Source organism: Archocentrus centrarchus, chromosome 21 (genome assembly GCF_007364275.1).
Source record: "Archocentrus centrarchus isolate MPI-CPG fArcCen1 chromosome 21, fArcCen1, whole genome shotgun sequence".
Classification (NCBI taxonomy): Eukaryota; Metazoa; Chordata; class Actinopteri; order Cichliformes; family Cichlidae; genus Archocentrus; species Archocentrus centrarchus.
The window spans coordinates 34,666,967-34,692,176 of NC_044366.1; the positions used below are offsets into that span (position 1 = coordinate 34,666,967).

General features: G+C 42.8%; 1 protein-coding gene and 1 long non-coding RNA gene across 3 annotated transcripts; both read right to left on the reverse strand.

Moving 5' to 3' along the window:
• Nucleotides 1-777: 777 nt before the first annotated feature.
• Nucleotides 778-7,335, reverse strand: LOC115800404 (uncharacterized). 2 transcript variants are annotated; one of them, XR_004021671.1, is made up of 3 exons: nt 7,323-7,335; nt 2,847-2,908; nt 778-1,062 (listed from the first exon to the last, which is right to left on the reverse strand). It is a non-coding gene; the product is annotated as an uncharacterized LOC115800404 (long non-coding RNA). The 2 variants fall into 2 exon arrangements; XR_004021670.1 differs by lacking the exon at nt 7,323-7,335 and adding an exon at nt 5,651-5,769.
• A 241-nt stretch (nt 7,336-7,576) lies between these two features.
• coq10b (coenzyme Q10B) lies at nt 7,577-23,564 on the reverse strand. Its single transcript, XM_030757737.1, has 5 exons — nt 23,410-23,564; nt 15,616-15,771; nt 13,987-14,179; nt 11,910-12,011; nt 7,577-11,681 (listed from the first exon to the last, which is right to left on the reverse strand). The coding sequence occupies exons 1-5, from the start codon at nt 23,505-23,507 to the stop codon at nt 11,514-11,516; spliced, it is 717 nt and encodes a 238-aa protein (XP_030613597.1). The 5' UTR covers nt 23,508-23,564; the 3' UTR covers nt 7,577-11,513.
• Nucleotides 23,565-25,210: the final 1,646 nt, after the last annotated feature.

Below are 25,210 nucleotides of genomic sequence, written 5' to 3' on the forward strand. Positions count from 1 at the left end.
TTTGGGCAGAGATATTCACAGCAGTGGCTGCTGGAGGTCATTTTGTAGCTCTGGCAGTGCTCATCCTGTTCCTTCTTGCACTAAGGAGCAGATACTGGTCCTGCTGATGGATTAAGAACCTTCTACAGCCCTGTAGAAGGAAATCATTCCACTTTTCCATCACGCACCCCCCAACCGGCCGCAGCAGATGGCTGCCCCTTCCTGAGCCTGGTTCTGCTGGAGGTTTCTTCCTATTAAAGGGAGTTTTTCCTCCCCACTGTCGCCAAGGGCTTGCTCAGAGGGGATCTTCTGATTGTTGGGGGGGCTCTAGAAAACAACCACTGATCAGTTCACTGGCATTAAATTTCAGACTCCACAAATATGTAAACGGATGATTCCTCACAATCGTGACATTACACTGTCACAAAGTGAGGTATCACTTTGTGACATTTAAAACATATTTGCTGAATCACCTTTGGTTGTATATGAATATGATCTTTAGGCCACTGAGACCAAATTTAAAATAATAAAAAAAAATGAAAGTGTCTGTGTAAATGTTTTCATATATATAGTGTAAAAAAATCCTGTTTTATGGTAAATTACTGGCAGCTACAACACATAAGAAATTACAGCTGGCTGGCTTACATTTTACAACCGACAACTGCTTATGGTTAATTGAGAAGAAAATAACAGATCGAGCCCAATGCACACAGAGACACACTGTTAACCTTTCAAAAACTTTTTGCATTTCCACATTTTTGTGAAAAACATTTAACTGATCCAATTACTCATCCAGTATGCAGGTATGGCAGTGTTGAGATCTTCTTTAAAACAGTATGTGTCCATATAAATATGAATAAAATCCATGGTGTGTTGCACAAACATGAAAAAAGTAGCCACTTGCCTGGCTGATCAAGAGTGTCAGAGTCCAGGTATGACTGAAGAGCGTACTCAGGATGGGATGGAGTCACACATGGACATGATGTTCATGAAGCTGGAACTTAAACCGTGTGTTGTCACCAGTTCAGCTTGCAGACCCCACGTTAACCATCAGGTGTTCACTGTGGAGGGGCATGATCCTTTCTGCAGCCAGAAAAACAAAACAAAACAAAAGTTGGATCGATGCAGTGCTGAAGCTTGACGCTGCCACAGATACAAACTCATGTGAAAAAAGAAAAACATCTGCTTTCAGTTCAAAGGTTTTACATGTCAGGATATTATAAAAAAAATCCTCTGGTCTTTTTCAGGTTATAAACTTCTTTAAATCCAAGTTCAAATTAACAGCGTGACATTAGACTGTGTCATTATTTATTAAACAAAGCTAAAATGCAGGATAAGTATATCCTTAATTTTCCACCCCAGTTAAGTGGGAAAGTGACAGCCAGGAGCTGATAGTCAAATACACTTGATTAACTGCTCACCACAAATTGTGAGCACACCTATGAAAGTAGATGTTTTGGCAGTTAGCTGCTCTGCGGTCTGCAGTCCATCACGCTACAGTGAGAAAGATTATGTCTCCTCCTCATCCTGGCCACATAGAGCAATCTACATGGCCGGGATGAGGAGGAGACAGAGACAGAAGCAGCAGGTGAGCTATATGATCAGGCAGAGAGTGCAGGAGAGGGGACTGCAGTGACACCCAGACTAGGCAAGGCACAGAGGAAGAGTAGTGATGAGATGTTGGAGGAGTATTTGAAGAGGAAGGAAGTCAAGGAGGTAGAGAGAGAGAAGGAGGGAGCCCGGAGGGATGACACAACACACTTCTTGCTCAGATTAGCTCCAGCCACGAGGAGACTCGCTCCACCAAAGCAGTCACGGATAAGAATTCAACTCCAGGAGTTCGTCCATGAGGCAGAGTTTGGGCCCATGTTTGAGCCATCTCAATATGATCCATTTCTTTAGCTTATTGATTTCTTTACGTATGAGTCTGCTTTTCGTAGGGTTGGTTTAATGAAGATTCTCAGTCATCCAGGCAGCTAGCTGCATTGTGTGAAAACATTTCACCATTTAGCCAAATGGCTTTGTCAGTCAGAAATGAGTGAATTGTTTTCACCGGATGACAGTTTACCTTTTTATTCTCGCCGTACACTGTAGGCTGCACTAATGTTCTCCAGTAGAACTTCATCTGACACAGCTGGATCATGCAGGTAAGGCTCGATATTCGCATGCACACACAGCATCATCTTGCAGTCCTGTTAATAATCACTGCAGGAACTGAGTCTGTATGAGTTCAGGGTTATAGTTCAGACCATCTTTTTTCTCTCTCAGATGCAAAGAGCACTTTTTGTAGTAGGGATCAGGAACTGGACAGAGGTTTCTTTTTTGCTCTTGAGCAGCATGGGTAAGTGAATGGTACAGTTCTGTGGCAGCTTTCTCAATGAAACGTGTCTTGATGACTTGTGTTAGAGAGGTAAGTGTGAGATTGTGTCTGCTGTCCAAATACCTTTTTAGTTTGACTTCAGGTGTGATGGACTGGATGACTGCCTCTATAATTTCACTTTCATCATAGCCTTGCTGTAACCCACCTTCGGTTTGCCTTTCCAGGCTTCTGAAATTTAGTTTATGTCCTGCTTCTACAATTTGTCCAATTATTCTTTAATCTTTTCTACACACGGGGTGCAGATTAGAGCCGGCTCTAGCCATTTTGCTGCCCTAGGTGAGTTGAACCCCCGTGCTGCTACTTGTTGCCTGACTTGTAGCTGTATTCAAACATGCAGCAATGCTCACTGTTTAACTCTGAGTTACATTTACTGTAATTAGTAACAAAGTTCAACTGTGATAACAACAATAGCAACATAATAAAATAATAATAATAATGACAGTATACACAGCAGTGATAGAGAACCCAAATAATTGACTAAACTTACATTGATTCAGCGAGTGGTGCAGATGTGAATGAAAGGCCTTCTGCAGCAGCTTCTACAGGCCTCTGAGGATATATAAAACATCCAGGACAGGACACAGAGAGGACATTTACCTGTTACTGTCTGCACAGTATAAGCAAAGCTGCAGAAGACAGACTACTACAAAAATATTAGTTGTGAATATCCATCCATCCATTTTCTTCCGCTTATCCGGGGCCGGGTCGCGGGGGCAGAAGCCTAAGCAGAGAAGCCCAGGCTTCCCTCTCCCCAGCCACCTCCTCCAGCTCATCCGGAGGGACCCCAAGGCGTTCCCAGGCCAGCCGAGATACATAATCTCTCCAGCGTGTCCTGGGTCTACCACGGGGCCTCTTCCCGGTGGGACATGCCCGGAACACCTCACCCAGGAGGCGGCCAGGAGGCATCCTAATCAGATGCCCAAGCCACCTCAACTGGCTCCTTTCGATGTGGAGGAGCAGCGGCTCTACTCTGAGCCCCTCCCGGATGGCCGCACTCCTCACCTTATCTCTAAGGGAAAGGCCAGCCACCCTTCGAAGGAAACTCATTTCTGCCGCTTGTATTCGCGATCTTATTCTTTCGGTCACTACCCAAAGCTCGTGACCATAGGTGAGGGTAGGAACGTAGATCGACCGGTAAATCGAGAGCTTCGCTTTTACGCTAAGCTCCCTCTTCACCACGACGGACCGGTGCAGCGTCCGCATCACTGCAGAAGCAGCCCCGATCCGCCTGTCGATCTCCCGTTCCCTTCTCCCATCACTCGTGAACAAGACCCCGAGATACTTAAACTCCTCCACTTGAGGCAAGAACTCGTTCCTGAGCCGGAGATGGCACTCCACCCTTTTCCGGCTGAGGACCATGGCCTCAGACTTAGAGGTGCTGATTCTCATGCCAGCCGCTTCACACTCGGCTGCGAACCGTTCCACTGCGAGCTGGAGGCCCCCCCCTGATGAAGCCAACAGAACCGCATCATCTGCAAAAAGCAGAGATGAGACTCTGAGGCCACCAAGGAAGAAGCCTTCCGCCACCTGGCTACGCCTAGAAATTCTGTCCATAAAAATTATGAACAGAATCGGTGACAAAGGGCAGCCCTGACGGAGTCCAACACCCACAGGAAACTAATCCGACTTATTACCGGCTATACGGACCAAGCTCTCACTGTGGTTGTACAAGGACTGAATGGCCCGCAACAATGGGCCAGACACCCCATACTCCCGCAGAACCTCCCAAAGAACACCCCGAGGAACACGGTCGAATGCCTTCTCCAAGTCCACAAAGCACATGTAGACTGGTTGGGCAAACTCCCACGCACACTCGAATATCCTTGAGAGGATAAAGAGCTGGTCCAGCGTTCCACGACCAGGACGAAAACCGCATTGTTCCTCCTGAATCCGAGGTTCGACTAACGGACGCACCCTCCTTTCCAGCACCCTGGCATAGACCTTACCGGGGAGGCTGAGGAGTGTGATCCCCCGAAAGTTGGAGCACACCCTCCGGTCTCCCTTCTTAAAGATGGGGACCACCACCCCGGTCTGCCAATCCAATGGCACTGCCCCAGATCTCCACGCGATGTTGCAGAGGCGTGTCAACCAAGACAGCCCTACAACATCCAGAGCCTTCAGGAACTCAGGGCGAATCTCGTCCACCCCAGGGGCTCTGCCACCAAGGAGTTGTTTAACTACCTCAGTGACCTCACCCCCAGTGATGGTCAAGTCATCCCCCTCATCCCCAGACTCTGCTTCCACTACAGAAGGCGTGTCAGTGGGATTCAGAAGGTCCTCGAAGTATTCCTTCCACCGTCCGACTATAGCCTCAGTTGAAGTCAGCAGCACCCCCCCCGCACTATAAACAGTGTGAGTGAAGCACTGCTTTCCCCTCCTGAGTCGCCTGACGGTTTGCCAGAATCGCTTCGATGCCGTCCGAAAGTCTTTTTCCATAGCCTCACCGAACTCCTCCCACACTCGAGTTTTTGCTTTGGCCACTACCCGAGCTGCATTCTGCTTGGCCTGTCGATACCTGTCAGCTGCCTCCGGAGTCCCACAGGCTAACCAAGCCCGATAAGACTCTTTCTTCAGCTTGATGGCTCCCTTCACCTCCGGTGACCACCATCTGGTTCGGGGGTTACCACCACGACAGGCACCAACCACCTTGCAGCCACAGCTCTGAGCAGCAGCCTCAACAATGGAGGTGCGGAACATGGTCCATTCGGACTCAATGTCCTCAGCCTCCCTCGGAATGCTGTCGAAGTTCTGCCGGAGGTGGGAGTTGAAGATCTCCCGGACTGGGGCTTCTGCCAGGCGTTCCCAGCGCACCCTCACAATACGTTTAGGTGTGCCAGGCCTGTCCAGCATCTTCCCCCGCCACCTGATCCAACTCACCACCAGGTGGTGATCAGTTGACAGCTCAGCTCCTCTCTTCACCCGAGTGTCCAGAACATACGGCCGCAGATCTGATGATACGATTACAAAATCGATCATCGACCTGCGACCTAGGGTGTCCTGGTGCCATGTGCACTTATAGTTGTGAATATGTAATACTAAAATAAGAGATTGTTACAACGCTACAGTATCCACAGTACCATTACTAGGCAACTTTAATTCGTTTAACCTACCTGCCCCTGTGGGAAAAAGTAATTGTCCCTTAACTTAGAAATGGTTACAAGGCCATTTCTAAGGCTTTAAGACTCTATGATCATGAATGACTGGTGATTATGTGCATTTTACATGCCCCAAATCAGACTGGTGCTGCCTATTGTGGTCCAAATCAGTTATTGGCCAGCTGCTGTGACCTACCAGCACTACGCTACCCAGGTTCCTCACAGCGCAGTCGTGCTGGGACTAAGAGCTGCACTTTACTCCACAATCAAGGAGATGAAGGTGGTCAAGGACGTATCTCTACTGGAGCAGACTGCCCTCCTCGAAAATAAAATAGAAAGAAAGTCAGCAGGCCTCAAGAAGAGCTTCTTCAGAAAAGGAGGAAAAAGACAAGCAAAGAAAGGAACATACAGAACAAAAGAGAAAGGCAGACAAAGGTGAGGAAAACAGTGAGAGAAAAGAAGACGAGAAGGAGAATACCCAGGAGTGAAGACGAAATAATGCCTGAGAAAAAGAAAGGACAGCATAGAAGAATAAAGAACGGGGGCTGGCACCAGCAGAGCATCTGTCACCCTCTTCCTATCTTACCCACTCCCTTACCCCATCTCATTTACTTTCAGCATTGTCTAGATAATGTTTCATCTATAACAAAATATTAGTTTTTGTTGGTGCATTGTGTGCTGTGATAGTTAGATATAGCTGTACTTACACTAGTTTATAAATGATTCATACTGGAAGTTAATGGGCATTCTTTATCGAGTTTACTTGATATTTTGGGACCTGCCATCCTAATTGTCACAAAGAAAACCTCAATCAGAACTGTTCACAACTTATAATTATTTGTCTTGTAAACCTAAGCTTTGTGTAGCACAGTTTAAACACGTGTGTGTTAATATAGATGATACCAGTACTCACCTTTTCCTGATCGTCTCCTCAGCTGGATGTCGAGCAAAAGGAGTTCAGTCACCTGCTTAAGCGCCTCTGGGGCAGGTTAGGGGAGTTCCATGGAGATATTTTTAATATGTATGTATTTATTAAAAAAAATTTTTGTTTTTTTTAAGTGAACAACAGTCTCATCAAAAAAGTCCAAATAGTTTTTTACATGTTGGTATAGACATTGTCCATATAAAGAGGCCAGTTGCTACCATTCATTACTGTCAATCAAATCCTGTTGTGTTACAGTTCTTACAGACTCACTGCTCCCTGCATCCATTTGAAATGAAAAGCACTCTACTTTTAGTGGACAGAAAAGCTCCATTTCTTAACAACGCTTCTATTGTGAAACAGTGGAACCAATTATGTAAAACAGTAAATACCTTTGGGCATATCTCTCCTGTAACTGGTTATTAAGTTGCTGCTCTACCATCAAGCCAGGGAACAGGTTTGTGTATGTGAGACAGAAAGAACAACCAAGAAGGGAAAAGTGAAAAAAGCAGGATCCAGGAAGCGAGTAGAGAAATGCAAGAGATGTGTAGTGTCTGACGTTAGCTAGGGAGACACGGAGAGAGATGAGGCTGAGAGACAGATAATCTATCCATAACCTCAGTTTAACATTTGATTATGTACTCACTCACTCACAGTTGACTAATGCATGTAAACTTGCCTTCCAAACAAGCCACAACTCAGCTGAGTGTAGGTATGTGGTCACACATGGTGTGGTCCGGTACTTAATTACACAGCAGGCTGTGGCATCACCCTCCAACAGTGGCAGCAAATCCATGTCACTGATTTACTGCTGCCACTGTTTGAGCTGTGGATTACTTTGACATATGCTGACCTCAGTTTTGGAAACTCTGGCCTTGTTTCATGAGGATCCACCATTTAAAACATATTGCAACTGTATGAATAGGCCAACTGTATTTAAAATGACCTGCAGAGTGATGACACAGTGATAATATTTCCAGTTCTTTCAAATGGTCCCAGTGATTGACGTTTGCTTCCAAAGCACAGAGGAGAGTTCAGATTCTGCTTTGCCCTTTCCCTGCAGTGACATTTCCAAAGTGCATGACAGACTGTTCAGATGCTTCACAGTGGGGGCAGGTCTATTCTCACTGCTCACATGATGACCCTATTTCTGTCCAGTCATAACCTGGGGGGCGGGGGACACACACAAGACAACCATAGTTTGTTTTTTAGAAAAAATACTTTATAAATCATGCAGTCGGTCCATGTTTATAAACACAAACAAAACCTCCTTTCCACATCGCATGAAACAGGCTGACACAAATCCATAATCATACAGCAGTGTATAGCTCTTTCTAAAGTGATCTTAAAACTAATATTTACACACTTTAAACTTCACATGAAGCACCCTTAGTTAGCATTTATAACCAGTAAAAGCAGTTAATAATAAGCAGACAGAAGGCAAATGCAGGGCGGTGAATAAACATAATGATGACACAGTAACGCTTATGGAAGAGTCCTCCCAGCGGGGTAAAATTACATTCTATTAGGAATACTGCTTATAAATGCTAACGAGGGGCTCCCAGAGTGAGGTGTTTTCATTTACACTGAAACTTAGTAATAAATATGATAAAATGAGTATATTGTTCCTTTACAAATAAAGATAAATATGTTGCCAGCAGGCCTGGAGGCACTCTGTGGGTGCTGTGTGTTGGACAGGTGGAATCATCGCTGAAACATCCGGATCTGAGGCCCCATTTATCAAACTCATACATGCTGGTTGTACTCCCAACAAATGTGTGTCAAATGTCTTCTGACTGAATATTGTTTCAAAATGTCCATTAGCTGTTTGATAATAATAATAATAATGATCATAATACATTTTCTAAATGTGTTTCATGAATTTAAACATTTGATTTCTCGTCTTTATTTGGCATTTAGCAGAGCTAGTGTCTTCCTTTCTCCACTTTCTCAGTGTTTTATTTGATGATCAACAGAAAGTCTTGCAGCACAATTTTATTCCCTTTTAGCCAATTCCCTTTTTATCAATTTGGATTTGAATATAAAATATATCACTGCTAATTCAGCCCAAATTAAGTTGACTTTAAATAATTCTTATATAAACACACACACACACAATCTTGCAGGACCACACACCACTGAATAAACCTTTGAGAACTGAAAGGTTCACTTTTCCATGTTGCTGGTGGGACACAGTTTACATTCATGATTAATTGAAATGTGAAGAAAAGCAACACTGACATCACTCGCCTGAGCGAGCACACGTGTGCAGGGTTTAAGTTTCTTCCAGCTTTTCCATAAATCTGAAGTCCTCGCCTCACTGCTGTTTTCACTCATGTTTATTTTTAATTGTGCGGAGTCAGCACTGAAGGAGCAACCACTTTGACATCAGTCAGAGGTCAGATATGACACAAATGTATGACCATATACGGAGGTAGCCAATAAAGTGGTGGGGGTGATGAATGAAGCCAATGCTGAAATGCCAAACACTGCAGTTCCTCTAGTGGCCACTTGAGACTGGTGTCAAAAGGGAGTCAATCCTCTCAGGCTCCCAAATTCATCTTTACAACAGAAATAAACATGTTTACAGCTTGGTGCAAAAAACATTTTTTTGTTCTCTATAGTTTCTCCATTCATACCAGCTGTACAGGGGGGTGATTTGTCTGTGGTAATACATTCATGTAGGGCCACACTAAATGACTGTAAAACTCATTCATTTAGACTGCGGATACTTTGAGAGGCCAACAAGGAGCTGTGGTCAATCACTGTCCACTCAATCTCACTGACATCCCAGAAATTTGACTAACCAAAACATCCAAGACATTTTGGTTAGTAACAGTATTTTTTTCAAACATGATAACCTCTAGTGCCAAAAAGAAAGCTTGTTTTAATCTCAAAAATCCTCAGCTGCAAGCCAGCTAAACTGCAGGAACAAAAGGAATAAATCAAACACAGCACTACACCCCAAACTCATGCTCATTAGTCTCATACATACGGGCTCTTGGCTTCTCTGCCAAGCAGCCACTTTGCGCCCTCACATCAGCAGTGGGTTTTACACACTTGCTTGCCTGCATCATTTAGCAACACTAAACCACAATGCTGCTACGGCACACTTACCCCCCCCCCCCAAAAATAATAATTCTACCCACTGCTGTCTAATTGTCGAGAATGGCTCATTTAATAATGGTGGAAGGCCTGTGTCCATCCACACTAAAAATAAAGCAGCTAAACAGCAGCAGCTCGGTCTATCAGCAGACATGTTGGACATCCCTCTTCCTGTGAGTGTCTAATCTGCTGGCCTTTCATACCCAGTTCAATGTGTTGGTTTGTTTTGAGACTGTAGGAGTTTGTGTTAAAAGTGGTGATGTTTTTTTAGCAGGATTTGTGCCGTCAGGGGCACGTGAAGCAGAAAGGCACCTGGACTCTGCTCTACCTTTGGTACAAAGAACTGTGGGATTTCAGTGGTGTTGGTTCTGACTGCAGTGGGTGCGTTGCATTACACATGCTACCATATGAGCATGGAGTCCATCACCTAAATGCAAAAATAACCAGATGTTCTACTCTATCCAGATGCAGTAAGGAATATGTAAGCCTACAATCCCATGTGCTAGATACAGAAGCGGGTCAAAGTTCAAGGTGCAATGTTATGTCACAGTATTTCCCAGCTGTATGCACGCTACATGCAACACTATGTACTTCAGTAAAGTGCAATTTGGAAGGCAGAAAAGCTTTCTGGTATGGGGACAATGTAACCTTGTGCTTCCTTGAACCTTCCACCAATTGTTACTTTCCTTTGGCTTCACTACATCCTGCATTACCTCTCTCACTGTGACCTTTTTTCTATTTGTGTTTTATTTTCTTTTGTTCTATATTATTCTTTAAATCTAATTTTGCTATACATTCAATGAATTTCTTCCTGTTTTTATTTTATAGTGTTGGTCTAAAGCTCTTTGTCTCTGTGTTTGGAAGATAAATGAAGCTGCATTTGTGTTTCTGTTGTACTCAAAGAACCACAAAGGGTGAGAAATGTTCAAGTGGTCCTCATTAGCAGACTAAGCTGCTATATCTGCTGTTTAAATAAAAAAGGGCCATCTAGCCACAATAAATGAGTTCTTTCATAATCCTTCTGCCAGTAAACTGAGAAATGCCCTGTGTATTTTCCCACAGTGCATTGCAATGTCTTCAAACGTCCGACCGACAGTCCAAGACCAGAAAAATCTTCAGTTTCACAATCAGTTTTGACACACACAAAAAAATACCATTCAAGAAGTTGCAACCAGCACACCTTTTTTCCTTTCTAAAGCTGCTTTTCCACTGAAAGTATCCAGAACTTTTAGTTTCAGGAAGTAAACTGTTCCTTCATACTGGTAAGCAGTTAATTACTCCAATTATGAAAAGGTGACAGCTGCTTTTACATTAGACTATACAACAAACTGCAGTCCAACAGGTGGTGGTAATTTAGAAGATAAGTACTCCAACCAATCAGAAATGCTTCTAACTAGAAACCCCGCCTCTAAAGTTCCTGTACTTGTGAGCAGGGACATTTCTCGGAGTAAAACTGGAACTTAACCTACACTGGTCCATGTGGTGGAAACACAGCTACTTAAAGATGATGGATTCAGCAGCTTTTTGAATAATCCACAACTTCCTTATTTTCTTGGTCTTGTGTGAAACTGAATATCTTTATGTTTCAGACTGTAAGGTGCAGATAAATGCAAAGTTAGAGAATCTGTGTGCAAAAGTAAATATCTAAAATATCTGAATAAACTCTGTTTATTGCAGCTCATCACTGCTTTGTCTCTGTTTTCAGTTGCGTTCAGTGTGTGCTCTGGTGCGGGGACATCACTATAGCTAATGTGTACAGAAGTGATGACGCACTGGACTGACGCACCGCGGGGGCCTCCATTTGACCTGCAAGCTCAGTTTCACAACCAGATGAAAGTCTGAAACAGGAGCCTGCATTAGCACCAAGGTGAAAATCAGCTGGAGGATCCACACCAGCTTTAAAATCTGACACAGGAAATGGTTTCATTGTTGTGAGAAAGGCACTTTCAGTTAGAACACAGGTGGTCTCTCTTCAGGCTCTGTGGCGCTGTTGTTTGTGTGTCTGTGTTTGTGCAGCAGAGCGTGGCTGTCGCTACGTGTGGTGGACCTCGTGGAACATGAGCTCGCGCGGGATGGGTGTCTCAGCTCCGTATATGGTGGAGGCACGGCGCTCGAACGCAGAAACCATCTGCTTCACCACCTCGTCGAAGAAGACGTGAGCGAGCGGGGAGTGGATGAGGGAGCGAAATTCAAAGGAGATCTGAGGAGGAGAGGATAAAGATAGCAGCTGAGTTTCCCACTACAAACACGTCAGAGATCTGTGTGTGACTGTATGAAACCGATCCAGAGAGAAAACCAACACCACAGATATGCCAAGCTGAGTCATGTGGAATAACCAACACATGATCACAGAGCGGGACACAAAGCATAGCCTCACATACCGGACATCTTACAGTACGTGTCCCTGCTGCAAGCTGCTTGTACTTACAGCAAAATCCACAGTGCAGGTCCGAGGGTACCCAGGAAGGCCGGGGCTGAAACGCCACATCGTCTCTAAGTGGTTGAACAGTTTACCATTTGAACATGACGCCTGAAAAGCAACAATGTACAAGTATAATGCAGTCAGCAACAAGAGAGAGGCTGCATTTATGAATTTCTCGTTTAGCGCAATGACTGTGACTTTATACCCCAGAAAACACTGCAAACACATTAGGAGCAGCCAAACTGAGTAAAAAGGATTTCAAGCTGAACTGTACACCTGATTCCAGGCTTCAAGAAGAACCTGTTTCGACTTGGATGACATTAAAGCCCCGTTTACACGAGAACCATCCAGCAGAAACGGTGTTGTTTTACTGTTTTTGAAAACGCGTTCACACAGAAACTTTTTAAAAACAATCGCCATTCACACGGAAACACGAGAGATGTTGAAAATGTTGTCGGAAACACTTCAGTCTGGAACCGTTTTCACGTTGTACCGTTTTCAGGGACTGGACACTGAAAACATTCTTGTGTAAACAGGGCTTATCAGGCTAAGCTCTCACACCCAGGAATTATGTCAACTGCTTCTCCCTCTAACCTGGATGATTTTAAATCGGTTACAGTTTGATGGTTTGCAAATCGTTGCATTCTCTACATTTTACAGAGTTGTAATTTGGCTGATAACCACATGCCTCGCTGATAGGAGCAGATAGTGTTGCAAAGGTCTCTCACACCTTTCAGACCTCAGAGAGGTGCCGTCTGAGTGTTATCTCCTGATGACATTCACACCCGGCTCAGCCTTTGTTTGTTCAGCTTAGCTGAGGTGAGAGAGGGGCAGGTACTGTCTCCTCTTTTTTCATTTGTTATTCAGCTATTTGTGTCGGCCTTCACGTCTCTGTGACTGTGATTTTAGACAATGCTGCAAAAGTAGACAAACGGGCTTTTCTTCAAATTTAGGATGATTTTCACAAAGCACGGTGGTGTGGTGGTTAGCATTGCTGCCTCAAAGATGGAATAACATCTAGAAGGTCTGGGTTCGATTCCACCTTGGCCCAGGCCTCCCGCTGTGTAGAGTCTGCATGTTCTCCCTGTGTCAGTGTGGGTTTCCTCTCACAGTCCAAAGACATGCAGTTAGTGGGGTTAGGTTAATTGGTCACTCTAAGGTGCCGTTTACATGAGACCGTTTTCATTTTGAAACGGCGTTTCGGCCTTGCGTTTACACGACAACAGAGTGAAAACGAAGTGTTTCAGAAACGCACCGGCTTGCGTTCTCGTGTAAACACTTGAAACCAGGGTGATTTGAAAATGCTCGACTCGCACATGCGCACTATGGTTGCGACGGCCACAGTTTTTCGCGCACGTGCAAATTGATAAACAGTACTCGCGGATTCACGAGTGCTTCTTATGCTTTTCTTGTGTTTTTACCATTTTGTAACTCAGCGTTGTGTGCACCAGCGATCCAACCTCATCGTCAGTCCACACAAAACTTCTCACATTGGCCGTTCTGTAAGTCATGAACAATTTGCCACACTACTACTGTGTCACTCCACGCATGCGCGTCTTGCATAAACAAACTTTGCAAAGAGAAAACCAACGCCAACTTGTGGCCTGGCATGGGAACTACATCGTTTTCATCGTTTCCATCGTTTCACATGTCATCGTGTAAACGCGGATCGTTTCTGAAACGCCATCATGTAAACGAAAGGCTGACACGCATCAAAAGGACACCGTTTCCAGTGAAAACGGCTTCGTGTAAACGGCACCTAAATTGCCCATAGGCATGAATGTGAGTGGTTGTCTGTCTCTCTGTTAGCCTGCACAGGGTGTACCCTTCCTCTTGCCCCATGTCAGCTGGGATAGGCTCCATCTTCCATCTTCATTCGCTATTATTAAATCAAAGCCAGTATTCTGACTTTATATTTAATCCAGCTTGATTTGAGAAGTCTATCTAAATGACATACCAATTTCATATTCTTTTAGATGGTGGGTTTTTTCCTATTTTATCATCTCTGTGTTTTCTAACAATTCCCGCAATACAGTTCTTGTAACACACTGTGATTTAACATGAGCTTGAAGCAGTACCTTACCTTGACCAGGTGGGGGCGTACTGTAGTGACAAGAGAGGTGTAGTTTTCCACTACAGGGGGGAAGCCCACGGTTAGTTTGGCCTTGCAGAAGCCCGATCTCTTGAACACCACCTCAGACTTCTTGCACCAGGGAACAAAGAGGCGGTAGTCCTCCACCCCAGCCACCACGTCATAGATCTCCTGCATGGAATACCTGCAAGGACACGGAAGCAGGGAAAGGAGAGCGAGTACGTTAATGCAAAGCTGCACTTTGGGAAGCAGATGAAGGTCAGCAACTGTGTGACAAGACACTGGCCACAATATAACACTGATGACTCAGAAAAGGCTCAACTAGTTCAGTAAGAAATGGTGGAATGAGGGCAAAACAAGAGTAGTAAAGCATACAACACAAAAGCAGGAGGAGTTGAATGACAGACAGGTAAAGAGTCTTGAACACCACTGTTACATAATTCTGGCCGTCCAGCTGAAGGAAAATAGCGACCAGTGCCCGTGTCTATTTATACAAGCAGATTTAGTGATTATGACCTCTCTGAGGAGCACAGGAGGACATTCAGTGCGTCACACACACGCACAGGGTACAGACACTGAGGTACTCCAAACACTCACTGGAACACAAAGCATTACAGAGCAGCTGACCCCGCTGCATGCACACTGACACGTCTATGATGTCATATGATATTAGTCAATAATATCACACTCAGTTGATGTTTCATGGGCATATATATATATATATATATATATATATATATATATATATATATATATATATATATATATATATATATATATATATATATATATATCACAGTGTTTAGGGTTATAGTGTAGCGGTCTGCAATTAATACAAAAATAAGACCTTGAAGATGTCACAGTAGATGGCAGGATGCTAAAAAACTAGTGACGTACTCATATGAAGCGAGTGTAATCCATGTTTTTGGAGTTACAATTTACAAACTTGTAGCTATGTGGGTTCATCTCATCTGTAACGGACATGAAAATTCAGCAGGACAACCCAAACAGAAAGTCAGATTAGATAAAGACAAGTACTGATGATATTAAGATTTTATCTGTCCGCAACATTAATGATTGTGTTCATAGGTCCAGTTCTGTCATCACTTACTGATACCTGATTGAGTTACTGTGTGGGAAAAATAGGTGTAAACATGTTTTTCAGCTGTTTTGTAATCTGTGAGTCAGAGCACAGTGTAGAAGCTGAAGTCAAAGGCCTTGCATGTGACTCAGGTGTGCTATGAATCATGACAATGATGGAAGGAATTAGAAAGCCTGTAGGCATACCATTCTGATGGCTGAATTAGTTTCTCCATCCCTAATTAAAGCTTGCTTGAGAAACTACTTTTAATTTTTCAGCAGTGTCAGAGTAATATAATCAAAGACACCAGAACATCCACGGGTGCAATACAAATAGGAGGTACGAATGTATTTCAGATACTTTAAGTGGTTAAATACGGCACTCCGGGCTGGAAAAAATGCAAGAGAGAACTGAATGAGCTCTCAGTTTCTCTACATACACGTTTGTCACTGCAGACACCTCCTCCTGAGAAAAGAATCCTGCCCAAATGTGCCTTGAGACAAAAATCACAGAAACACTGTGAGTAAAACCAGACTTACCCAATGATGCGTCTCTCGGAGTACTCCTTTCTCTTGGAGAAGGAATCCGCAAGGTTGAAGAAGCTGCGTGAAGGCAGCACGATGGCACGCCCCGGCATGGCTGCACCCAGCAGGGGATGCACACGCATCATCAGGATCCCGCATGATGACAGGTATCTGATCACAAAAACAAACAACAAAAACGCAGAGTGAGGATCAGCAACAATGTAACAACTCTCACAAATCAGAGGAGACCAGGGCCGATCGATCTCTTCTTGTTCAAACTACAGAAAGTTTCTTTGATTTGATTGCAGACCAACACAAGAGAAATCAGAGAATGGCCAGCACAAGCAAGTTTTGACACAACACTGACATGTCATTATGCAATAAATTCCTTTTTACACAACAGATGTTGTGTCTGCTTCTGGTCTCTGCCGCCTGCAGTGGGAAGTATCTATTAAGTATCCCCAGCTCGTGCCTCTTATGTACTGACATGCAGTCACATCACAAAGGTAAGAATGTAAATTTAAGAAACCATAATATCAGGCTCCTGTCCAGGGTGTACCCTGCCTCTCACCCTATGCCAGCTGGGATTGGCTCCAGCTCCCCCATCACCCTGAATTGGTTAAGCAGAAGAAAATGAATGGATGGATGGATGGATGGATGGATGGATGGATGGATGGATGGATGGATAATATCAATGTTACCCTTTAAAATCCCAAAAGGTTATCTGATCCTTAAACATTTGCATAAAACATGAGAGGAGAACTGGTCCGCTGACTTGAATGTATGATCACACACACTGGGGTTAACTGGGGTCTAACTCTGTTTCCACATCTTTTGTTTCAGCTCAAGCTGAAAAATCAGCTAACCAATCAAACCTGGGACAAGTTGTTTTTCCCCATATAACAAATAAAAATGGAGAGGTTTAACTCTACCAGTACTATATTCATCATAAATGTGGTCTGCAGTCTTCTTACTGTGGGTCCAAACTTCTTCTTCTTCCTAGTGACTCTTGCTCAGCGAACCACATATCATGCAAACAATGCAATACATTATGGTAAGCACCATACTGTACCCTCCCTAATACAAAGCTATACAGCCATATAAGGACAAACTAACATTTCTTTCCTTTCAGCTTCAAATGCCAGACTGAGAGACAACTGTTTCCTTCTCTCCATCTTGTATTGTGAAACTGTTCCAGTAGCTCTTGTTCAGGGAATCAAAAAATGTTTTTAGTTCCTTTCTAACATTCAACCTGAAAAATTGCTGTTTCTCATCCAAAAAGTTCAGGTTTTACCCTAAAAATCTGGGGCCACTATTGACCACTGATGACTGTCAGTGAGCAGCCTCTGAGCTTTATGAAACACACCAAATGCCTTTCTCTCTTTACTCAGGAAGCAGTTATCCTGTTTAAATAAGTCAACTGTCAGGGGATAAAGTCAGCAGGGACTTAGTGCTTCCGTTCTCATGGTGGCCAGTTGACTGGAGTGTCACAGGTTGTGGTTATAAGAGAGCTGATTAAAGCACGAGGGTAATAAAAAACTATCACACCGTCGGCACTACAGAAAGGTTTCAGGTGGAACTCGCGCCCTGCAGTTTCTGTTCCAGGAGGTTTCAGCATAAATAGATTTCTAACAGGAACTGTCTGGGTCACAGGAAGGAGCCAAAAAGTTGTCTTAATATTTGTGCCGCCACTCTTAAATGCTAAGCAGGACAGGAAGTCCTGATCTACACCAGCATAAAACCAGCCGATAATTATCCTGTAATACCTGTAAACTTAAAACACAGTGACGTGCCACAACATATGCCTTTATTCTGGGGAGAGGACGCTTGCAACGCCTGCCAAGCATTTGTCACTCCAATAAAACAAGTCACAAATATGCAGATGGCAGTTATGAAACAAGTTCAAGGGTACGGATTTTATTATAAGCTTTGGACACCTAGATTACTGTGCTGCTGAGCGACTTGTGCTGGTTTATATACCTGAAAACACAGCTGATTACAGGAACTGTGCTCTGTTTGGCCCGGGGGCAGACATTACAGAAAACGGGTGAATGTTTAGGGTTTGGCTAAGTTACACATAAGAGGAATTCCACGAATACTCGGAGAGGAGGGGGGAGGGCAGACTTTGCCTGTCTATGGCCCTCTGTACACCTATTTTACCAACATCCTGACACATACTGAGCACAAGAAAACTACTAATTGATATTCAAGCTTCAAAAGCTCCTAAAGAACTGGTTTTAATTGAGTTAAGCTACAAGTCTCCAATGATTTTTAATTAAAAGACAATTAAGAGACCACGAACAACAGCTAATTAGCAGCTCTGATTCAGTGGATATGGTTAATTTACAGAGAAAGAAGTCACTGATAATAACAGTGCATTTATATACACAATGATGGTACACAGTGGTCTAACTGTAACCATGGTGAGGCACTATCCTGGGTTAAAATAATCACAGAGATCATCTTTTCAAACTGCTTTAGATTTACTGGCCTAAGCTTCAATTATACTTTTCCCGTCTGTGAGTCCACCAGGGTCCGCTCAGGTCTGAGTAACGTAAATTTTGTCATCGGACAGTGAAAGCGAGGATCCGTGTGGACGTCAGTGTGACTTGTCCACAGAGAATTTACATTACAACTACACATGTGCCCCAGGTGGCCGAGTTCGAGTGGACTTCAAAGAGTAATCAGGAAGAGGAACAAGAGGAATAACTACTCAGCCATTGGGTCTCCAGCTGTCCATGTCCTTGTATTTAGTTACTCAAGTGAAAAATTAATCACCAGATTAGAATGACTAAAGAGCCACCATCTCTTAAAAGCTCCAAGTTCTTCGTTAGAATTTTCTGTGTTTCTTTGTAGTAAATTAAACATTATGAGGCACTCTGCACACACTCTGGTCACACAAAACAAGTCATTTAATGAAGACAGTTAAGCCTTTACATACACATCCCCCCATATCTTATTACTTAAAAGGTTTTTTCTCAGGCTGTTAAAATCATCTCACACCTCACTGACTGAATACCTCAACTTGTTCCAACTCGTCATAAACATCAGTGAAACAATTGAAAAATGAAAAAGGTTGCCATATTGTGATAAGAAACAAATCTGAAAATTAGTTCAGCCTTAAAGTGGACCTATTTTGCTCATTTCCAGCTTCATATTTTCATTCTTGGACTCTGCTAGAGGAGCTATGAATAAATCACCATTCAAAATAATCCTTATATCTTCTACATTTACAGTTACACATACAGTTCATCCTCTGTTTGAAACAAGCTGTTTTAATTCCTTTTAGCTCTTTTCTTTTCATTGACTGCTCCTCATAAACAAAATATCTGAAGAACAGGTGTGTGCCTGAGATCACCATATTGGATATCTGCTCTTAATTACATCACACAGATCCAAGAGTAGAAAAAATGAAAGTGCATGAAACAGAGTATTTAGAGCTGTCTGAAGCCTGAGCAATTTATTAACAGGGAGCATGTATATTAATTGTATATACACTGAAACTTTAGCCATATCTAATGTGACCATCCACCAACATATAAGACAAAAAAGAGAAAAGAATAATAGGTACCCTTTAAAATAATCACGCTATATTGCCTGGTGATTGATTACTTGTAAGGTATGAAGTGATCAACATCAAATCATCTCTACTTTCAGCTTCTAAAATGTGTGGATTAGCTTATATTTATAATGTTATAATCAATGTAAATCAAATATATGTGGAGAGGTGGTTGGATTTTGAACAATTTTCTTCACTTTTTAATCAACTCTATTTATTATCAAGTGATTAATTCTTCATCAAGACAAAGTTTAGCTGCAGCTCCAGAGCAGGATCAGGTGAAAAGCCCTGACCCTGTTCTCCCTTAACACCATGAATGGAAGGACTCAAACCAGTTCATAACCTTCACCACAGCATATAACTCAGCTCAGATCCTGTTACTCAGGCATAAGCAGCCTGAGTAACAGGCACTTTGATTGGCTACTGCTTAGAGAAGTGTGTCTGAGAGTTTTATTGGTCCGTTATGCCCGGCTGTGGCTCCATGTTCCACAGTAACCCTGCCAGAGGATGACACCAGCATGACTACCGAGCTCATCTGTAATACCACACAGAAAGCAGTTCAATACTACATCAATAATTACAATTAGTTTAATGCTTTTTCAAACATCTTGATGTGACAATAATTGTGCTGTTGTCAGCTTAAACAGCTACACTGATAAGGCTGTCCTGATACGAATAACACTAATGATTTTCAGAATCAACAAGCTGAGTCTGAACAGGCTGCAGAAAGAGAAGCAAAAAACAAGCCTGTATGTGGCTCAGGTGTGCAATAAGACTGACTCACAATGGTCAGAAAAACATGCAAGCAATTATAAGCATTCAGTGAGCTTGGAGACATACAATTCCCATGGGTATGGCAATTTGTAACCTGTTCTCAAATGAAACAGGTTTTCCATTCCAATCACAACCCATGTCATACTGCGTCAAATTCCTGTTCACCTACTGGCCTTCAACAGGAGCCTATTCATTACTACCTGAAATATGATACACCTGACCTCCAAATTAATCCAGGGTACAGGCTGAGAATGGGCCAGAGCAAAAGGGGAAAGACATAACATCCAACTACACAAAGGTGCAAAGCAGAGTGCAACCAGAACATCATTCCACATCAAACAAGATAATGGGTTCATGAAAGAATATTTAAAGTTGTACACTCTGGATTAGCTTTACCCTCACCAGTTGACATTTCCCACTTTTACACAAAATATGACTGTTTTTTCTTACTTGTTTGAGCTAATGTAGATGCTAGAATTGTCTTGTTTGAGTTTGAATAAGTAGGCACTGTTCTCTTGCTTAGGCTAAGGTACCAAGTAATGTTACCTTGTTAAGAATAAACATATAAGCCAGAGTTATCTTGTTTCCACCCATGTTTTAGATAAAGTTAAGTCCTCTAGGCTAACTCTTCACTTAATGTGTTCTTGGTAAGGCTAATATAGCGACTAACTTTATCTTGTTAGGTAAAAGGCAAACCTTATCTTATTTTGGCTAACTTAGCAGCTAATGTTCTTTAGTTAAGCTCATGGTAGCAGCTAATGTAATCTTGTTTAGCCTAACATAGAGATATCATTAACATGAGCTGAGTGATGCTATCACTGCTGTTCAGTCTATTAAATTACAGCACATGAGATAGTACATTGTGAGTGTGCAGTGGTCTTCTAATAAAAATGAATTATATTGAAATATATTCATTTGAGAAGCATAGGTACTACTTACTATGCAACTATACATATACTATGCATATAAAAAATACATGCACACATAAAGCATTACCAATAGCATGCAAAGTATCTGCAGCTACTGTCAGGACTGAGTATGGAGACACTGAATGGTTCAGAGTAGGACGTGGGGTTACATGATGCTATTGCTGTTCCTGTTCTACCTATACGCTGAAGTGATCTTCCAGAATGCTGACATTGCTGATAGTAAAGAAGGATTGTGTATTGGGGGGCAAAATATTAACAGATGTGCGGATCACACCACTTGGATAGCAAGCAGCTTCCAAGACATGAAGAACCTACTGAATACTGTTAAAGAAGAAAGCCATAACATGGGACTACTACTCAATAACTAAAACTACAATGGCGCTACTTTCAACATAGATAGCAATGAAACAGAAATGGTCAAGAACTTTAATTTGCTAAGATCAATGATAAATAATGAGGCCACGCCTACCTTGGAAATCAAAAGGAGCACTGCAAGACAGTCAATGCTTTCTAAATGCTTTGGAGATGTGGTGTTGGAGCTGGATTTAATCAATATCACAGACAGACAGAAGGACCAACAAATCAATCTTGGAAGAAATCAAGCCAACCATGTCACTAGAAGGACAAATAACAAGGCTACGACTCTGCTATTTCAGACATGTCATCAGAAAACAGCAGTCATTAGAAAAGGACATCATGATTGGGAGTATAGAAGGAACAAGGTGCTGAGGAAGACTGGCAATGCATTGATTGAACACCGTTTTAAAAAAGACAAGAAGAGCTCTAGCCAGACTCAATCAGCTCACACAGGCTCAATCTTCCTATAGAATGTTCATCTGCTATGGTTCAGGAATAAACTGATAGCCTTAACTAACTAACTTCATTAACTATGAAGACTTTGTATAAATGGTGTACTGCTTCCACCAATGTTCTATCTATTGCTAATCAGTAATACACCAATTACTGATTGCTAGGCTATGTTTTGTATTTGCTACATTAGTCACATGTGATTGGAGGATGGCAGAAGATGGGCATATTTCTCTAGTGATCTGACTAACAACCTGGAGAGTAAGGATAACACAGTGCTAAAAACATCAGCTGGGAATCTTGAAAATGATCATATAGGGACCTTTTCAGCGTTTCCTTAATTTCTGTCATATACAATGGCGGACGCTCATATTATATACATGACCAAAATTTTAAATAATGAGGTCAGTGTATGTACAAGTAATCCCCATGAGCCTAAAGATAAGACTTCACACTGATCTTAACTTATTCTTACAATTTCAGCCTCAATATAGTCATCTCAGTCACAGCTCTGGCTCTGAGCATAGAAACCACACCCACCCACCGTTCAATCAGAAGAAGGATGACTTAAAGGAGGTGGGGGTGGAAGATTAAATGGCTTGTTTGAGATAGAGAATGAGCGTGGGGGTTGCACTAAGGCCCATATAAGATAAATAAGGATTATTTTTAAACTAGAATCATTTTAATCTACTCTAACAGAAAACAAGAATTAAAAATAACAAGCTGGAAATAAGCATAATAGGTCTCCTTTAAGAATCATATAAAGAAGCAAACATATGCCTTTGCCAAATCATTTGAAACACTAGAAGTCACCCTGTTTAGTGTTAATAAGCAGCATATAAATAATCAGCATGGTTTAGAATATACTCTAATACAGTCAGCTTTTGAGGTTAAAAAGTAGAGTATTGTAAAAACACATATGAGTGACAAACAGTAAAATAATGTCAAATTAATATGATGTACGCATCCTAGGTGACGTTATAACTGTTGAAAAGCTGCGATCGGTTCTGATGTTGGTTTCACTTTCCAAAAAGTACCGTGTGATTTGATGACTATTTTGGAGTTTCAGGCTATACCCGCATGTTGTTTTTACTATACTGCTGAAACGATAGTAGTGACAAACAAACAAACAAACAAAAAAAAAAAACAGTCCATTCACTGATCATTACGATGCTTCTGCACCCTCGTCATGGGGATTTTAAGGTAAATGTTTCCATGTCACCGATTTGGCTGCGCTGTCAGCAGTGGTAGAAAGCAAAAGCAAAAAACAAAAAACAAAAAAAAAGCCACTACGCAAACATAATTATAATTAATGATGTCGATTTATAATAAACTCATAAATTCTTGTGTATTATTGTCTTAAAATTACTCATGTCTACAGGGGGCAAAGGGCCTGAAATCAGCTTCAGTAAATTTAAATTATGTAATGTGCTATGCTGCCCATTACTGCAACATCGTGGCTGTAGGACATTTCCTTTTTCACCGGCAGTCTAATAAATACTACTTTCATTTGAGTGCTTGTTTCACTACATGTTACCTACTAGAGAGATGTCGTTACCGAGTTAATTAGCCGCAATAAAACACAAGTTTCTTGAGTTAAACAAGAAACAACCCGTGCCTTGTGTTGCTGCCACCTACCAGAAGTGAGTAACTTTGGTGTAAATGCTCATTAACGACCTATATGTCCATCTTTTACACTGTCCGGTTTCAGACAGCAGCTCGAAGAGTCAAACACTTTACCTTACGTTGCTTCTACTCTGGATATCCCGGCCGGCTGTGGACGGTAACTGTTTTATGCACTCAGCTACTTTCCGCAAGTTCCGACCGTACCTCGCCATCTTCCCTTCTTCTTTAACGGCTTTGTTCACTCCCTCGATACCCACCAGTTGACAGGGAGCTCTACTCGTAGTTCGGCCCAACCCTCGCCTCTATCCAGCACGCATACCATTGGCCGACCCGCGGCCATTGAGTGTTTTTATTGGCCGGTCCCGCCCTTTGTCACGCAAGCGTAATCGCGTCCGCGTGCACGAGCTCGCACGCGCATAAAGTCACGAGATGTTGGCTCAGGTTACGCTGTGGGCTGAGAAAACAGGGTGAAACCTGCTTGTTTTTGCATAATAAGGCTATCAATAGGTCGACCTTTTCACTCATAGGCTGTATTACACATTCTTTGTTGTTATTTGGTCTGCTGGGGAAATTTGTTAGGATACAATTTCTGCCGTATTTTTGACTATCAAAGTCCAAGAGATATTTAAAATTATTCTTTTTTTTTTTCAAAATGTTTGCATACGCAACAACTCTGAGTACATTAGTAAATGTCTCTCCTTTGCTTATCGTCGATTCAAGATTTTGTTTGTTTTGCCTGGAGCAAAGCAGTATAAATCAAGTTAAAATCAATCTACCTAAAACATAAATATACTAAGATATAAAAACAGCAATAAGACCAGCAGCTAGCTGCATTCATACTGAGTAGTGAGAGCCTAAGTGTTGAAGTGCATATGCTGTACAGTGAAATTAAGATTGTGCAAATGTCTGGTCAGTGTGTTTAGCGCTCTCACAGCCTGTGAGAAGCTGTTGAAAAGTCTGCTGGATCTACAGCTGATGCTCCTGAACCTTCTCCCACATGGTAGCAGGGAGAACAGGCTGTGAGATGGGCGGTAAGGGGCTTTTAGGATATGTGACACCCTACAGATGCAGTGTTCGCTGTGGATGTCCAGCAGCAAGGGGAGGGGGGCACTTCTTCACCACCCTATTCAGCTGATGTTTCAGCTGCCAAACCAGGAGGTGAGGCTGTAGGTCATAATACTCTCAATGGCGCCCCCTGTAGGACGTGGTCAAGTAGACAGTGGGTCAGTGGACATTCTTCTAAATGGGAGGAACTGCTGTTGGAAACTTCTTGGCGATGGCTGTAGTATTGGTGTTTAAGGTTTTGTTTTGCCAGGTAGACTCTGAGACACTTGGCACTGCTGACCCTCTCCACAGGGTCAGAGGTGATGGTCAGAGAACTGTAGGCATGTCTGCCGGGTTTCCTGAACTCCATCACCATCTCCTTTGTTTTTACTATGTTAAGGAATAAGTTGTGGGACCTGCACCACAACATCAACTGCTCCACCTCCATTCTGTATTCTGTATGCAGCCTCATCGGTATTCTTAATGTGGCCCACCACAGTTGTGTCATCTGTGAACTTAATGATATGGTTGGTATTGGTGGAAGTGCAGTCATGGGAAAGCAGGCTGAACAGGAGGGGGCTCAGGACGCAGCCCTGAAGGAACCCTGTGTTCACCATGATGGAGCTGGATGTTCTTTTTCCCACCCTCAGGGGCACATTTTTAGTCGCCCACCCTCCCCCTCCCCCTGCCCCCCAATCCCCTCTCCCCACACAAACACGCCTCTGTTATTGATCATATCATATGCACAGCTGTTAAATGCAGAAAATGCCGACTAGAGAAATAATTTCCCTTCATCGCTTTGGCGCCCCCTTGTGCGCATTGCATATAGTGCATACCCACTTTTCGCGCCACTGCCCACCCTGACTGGCTG